The following is a 4,294-nucleotide window of genomic DNA, read 5'->3' on the forward strand; positions in this document are numbered from 1 at the left end:
TCATCTGACAGGCAGGTGGATGTTAGCTAGGTAACTGGTGTAACGTTAAGGTAATTATAAAGCAAGTGAGGTCTCTTGAACTCAGTCTGAAGTGACAGGTTTACAATCTATAAAAGTAACATGTCATCTGTCCATACTTAGCTAGTTAGATGTGCATCTGAGGTGCACAGTAGTGCCTATACCTAGCTAGCTACTATGTAGCAAAAACACTTGCTGTTGAAGCTAACGTTATACCCTAACTATAATGCTGCTTTGAATTCATGGAAGTCATAGCTACAATATAACAATGCAACAACAATAATGTTATTACCATTGTTATTATTATATACATATATATATATATATATATTTTTTTTTTTTATCACTCACCTGGGGAGTTCTCTTCCACTTCTGGCGACATGTTGATGAATTAGGTTTAAATAAACCGGGTAACGTTAGGTGGGTAGAGCCAAGTGCAGCTAGCTAGTAGCTAGTGACGCTATCAAGATACTCAGTGCGCCTCAGAGGGGGAGAGAGACAGAGAGAGAAGCTATGCAGTTCTCCAGTTCTTTCCTTGGTTTCTTTTTCGCCTTCTTGTTATCAAAAAAAATGTTTATTTTTTAATTTATCATAACGAGTTGGTGCCCTTCAACAATAAATGCAATATTTACAAAGCGTCGCGTCAGACGTTGGGGAGAGGGAATTCAAAAGCAGTCGACGAAGCACTTGAATGATAGCCTGAAGAATCTCATGGATGACAGTAAATGAAAATGATAGCTAGCTAGCTAGCTAGTAAATCGAGAGGTTTAGGTCGCTATTCGTATCGTTTAGTCAGAGGTCCAATTACCTAGCTAGCTAAGTGATGTTGTATGCTGGGTAGGTCCTTCACCGGGCTCTGATGAGATGAAGAATGTGATGTGAGCGGTTCTAGCTCCGTCGGTCTATCCGTTGCCCCCCCCCCCCTCCTCCCCGCGCACGGCTCTGAGATGCAATTGGCCAATATGTGCAGTGCGCGTTCTACAGTGCGTAGCAAAACCAGCACCATCACCAAGCCGCTTTTTATCATTCATAGATTTGCACGACGCACAGGATAATAAATAAATAATCAAATATCGGATAGCCTACTGAAGGTTGGCAATCCTTCTGTTTACATGGTTAAATTATTTGAGCAGCCGCATACACTGGCGTATCACCCCACCCCCCCTCCTCTCGAACCCCGCAATGCTTTCGTGATGGAAAGAACATCCTTTAGGTTGTAATGAGCTCTAAAATTCGATGCATTAGCTAGTCACACTGTTGACATAGCAACGGACGCTAATCGAATCCTATTGTGACCCAGGGGGGGGGGGGGGGGCGAATTGACAGGTAGACGGGACAGTAGGGGAGACCGGGGTGGGTTGTCACTTTTTACTCGTGTGTATTTCTCAGCACCAGTATATCTTACTGGCTCTTTTCAAAATTAGGAGGACCCTTTTTATCCTCATATCTTATTCCAAAATTGAGTTATAAGCCATTAACACACTCTGTCCACTTGTGACAACCAGCCCCATCGTGAGGTTGGTTGTCACACAGTATGGGGTTGGTTGTCACAATGTTTGCTAACAACCTTTCTTTTATCAAATGATATTTCTAACAAAATGTAGCATTTTATACCATGAGAATAACATATGATATTTTCAGTAAATTTGATTTGTGTATCTTGTGTAGGTGTGTGACAGCAAAATATGTGTGTGACAGAGGCAATGAAGGGAGCTCTTTATAGCACAACCACAAAAGGGATTGTGATTTGAATCAGTGATGTAGTGGTAAAAAATAAATAGGTTGGTAAACTCTGATCGCCAGTCATGTGAAAAAAGTATACTTTTAATGCATTTTTCTGCAAAAAGTGGGTAAAATGTGTTTACCTTCCACTACACCAGTGGTTTTTATTATAATGGAGTTGATAGAGACAACTAACCCCACATTCTATGTGACAACCATCCCCAACCCCGCCTCTTTTCAACAAACATAAATTGTTTATGGTTACTCCCATAATTCAAACATTTACAAAGAAAACACTAAGTATTTCTTTTAAATGTTTTACTTTCACCAATGAAACACACAAATTCACTCACCTTAATAACGTTTTGTCATCCTGACATGAATTGACCAGGGAGATAAGTTCTTTAATTCACACATTTGAACCTTTAAAAAATTACACAGCGCCATTTAGATTGGGAATAATTAGCACTGTGATAATCAACCCGTGAGAAAACCAACTCCAGTCTCCCCATTTGACATGTCAGGCCCCAGATAGCATGTCAGGCCCCAGATAGCATGTCAGGCCCCAGATAGCATGTCAGGCCCCAGATAGCATGTCAGGCCCCAGATAGCATGGTAACATGTAATAAAACATGGAAAGAAATCTATACAATAACAGGAAATTAGCATTAAAATTGAACACATTTTCTCTCAGCATCATGGTAAAATGTGTAGAATAGCATGAGATTAGCTATTAATAAAAAATCTCTCTGCCCCATGGCATGTATATAAATGCATGACAATAGCTATACAACTACACATTTTTGTCTTTGCCCTATGGCAACATGTGTAAATTGCAGGAAGTTAGCCTTTTTACAAACAAAAAAAATTGAATGTTTTTGTAATAAAAATATGATTGTTATTTTTGGTTGGGGGGAGCTGGCTTGCTCGAACCTTGGGGTGCGCGAAAAAGTACGCCACTGACCCCGCACAGTAAAATCTCAGACAGCCTAGCTGGTAGCAAATTGGGCTGGATAGATAACAGCACATGTCATATTCTATTTCTAATTGTCCACAAAACACAATCACATTCAATTCGTGAATGAATAAGAGTACATTGTTTTTTGCAAGGTCAATCTCGTGACGCACAGCAACTCTAGCCTACAGTTGGAACAGTTTAAGAAAAACATGGACACGAATGACTTAAACATAACGATGAGAAACTAGTCCATGGCAATCTTTACCATATCATTGGCTTAATACATGTCTTGATGATGACAATGCTGTTCTTGCACTGATCAGATTAATTAAAGCCTACTTTATGTCGATTTATAGTTTAAGGGGGCGTCCAGTATTTTATTAATCAACCTGGTAGATGACAGACTACAATAAACGATTACTCCCACGACAACGCAAAAATTCACATTAGTACCATATAATAAAATGACGCAATTATCCTATTTACAGAAAAGCAATGCCTAGTACTAATATTTTAGTAACCAGGCCTAGTTTGTACTCTGGGGAACCTGTGTCTCTGTATTGTGTCTGTTGGTCCTATACAGCATGATGCCCGTGACTGTCAACAAACAAACCAATACACGCACATAGCCTCTTTCCAGATCAGCCTACACTGTGCTACAGTAGCCATACTGTCAATCTCACGTACAACAGTCACGTTTGGCACGTAGGCCTTTATGAGGAGGTTCTTAATATGTTTAGTTTAGGGGGTTGGAGAGGACGGGCCAGTCCATGATGTGTGTACTAACAATCCATTCATTCGTGCCTTCCTGTACTTATCCGGGTATTTGAGGGCAACATCATTTACAGTTTAAATGTTTTCGTTTGCGCCTGTTTGTTTGATGGCATAAGAACGCAAACACCTAATACATTTATGTCTTCATTTAGCTACACTTTGTCTTATTCCTGGCATATGACCGTTATTTTGGCTATTTGTATTACCTCTATGTTTAATACTTTCTAATAAGAGGTGCAACACGCCAACTAAAGTCGTCCCAAAGTGCTCAAAACCAGTAGCATTGACATAGGCAAGCAATTCCATTTTGAATGGATTTGATCGCATCTACTTGTTGACCTTGGGCGACATCTAGCGGACAAGGGAATGTTGGCAGCTCAGGGGTGGCAGTGTCTGGTTGACACCACTGATGTATAAGAATCCACGCTCTCAAAGTCAGCGCGCTGTGTAGTCACGTGTGTAGCGCATCAGTCATGCTCGAAAGACAAGGGCCTTTTATAAATTAGATCTGCTCACCTCGAGTCCTCTCTCGCCTCCTTTTGAAAAAATGTCCACGTTAATCGAGGAGAGCTAGCGAGGAGTGATCGTGGATGGAAATGCACTTTCTTGAAATGAAATCATCCTCACCACTGGCGCGTCATCAGGCAAATGACGTTCACAGTGGTGGACCCAAAATAAATGTGGAAAGTGATCCAAAAAATGTAAGTTAGTTGTGCAAGACATCTTATAGATAAAACAATAAGTAACATATTGTTTTTAAACATGTGTATGATTTTCTCCTCTGACAAAACAAAAGCTAATTCAAAGGGGGTGTGTCAGATT

General features: G+C 40.3%; 1 protein-coding gene across 1 annotated transcript in view; it reads right to left on the reverse strand.

Annotated features, from left to right (window-relative positions):
• LOC109880037 (sodium- and chloride-dependent creatine transporter 1) overlaps window positions 1–1,042 on the reverse strand; it is a 44,493-nt gene extending 43,451 nt beyond the window's left edge. The window contains exon 1 of the mRNA XM_031803489.1: window positions 370–1,042. Coding sequence (XP_031659349.1) covers window positions 370–400 — 31 coding nt within the window. The 5' untranslated portion in view covers window positions 401–1,042. The remainder of the gene's footprint in view (window positions 1–369) is intronic.
• Window positions 1,043–4,294: the final 3,252 nt, after the last annotated feature.

Source organism: Oncorhynchus kisutch, linkage group LG24 (assembly GCF_002021735.2).
Source record: "Oncorhynchus kisutch isolate 150728-3 linkage group LG24, Okis_V2, whole genome shotgun sequence".
NCBI classification, from domain to species: domain Eukaryota; kingdom Metazoa; phylum Chordata; class Actinopteri; order Salmoniformes; family Salmonidae; genus Oncorhynchus; species Oncorhynchus kisutch.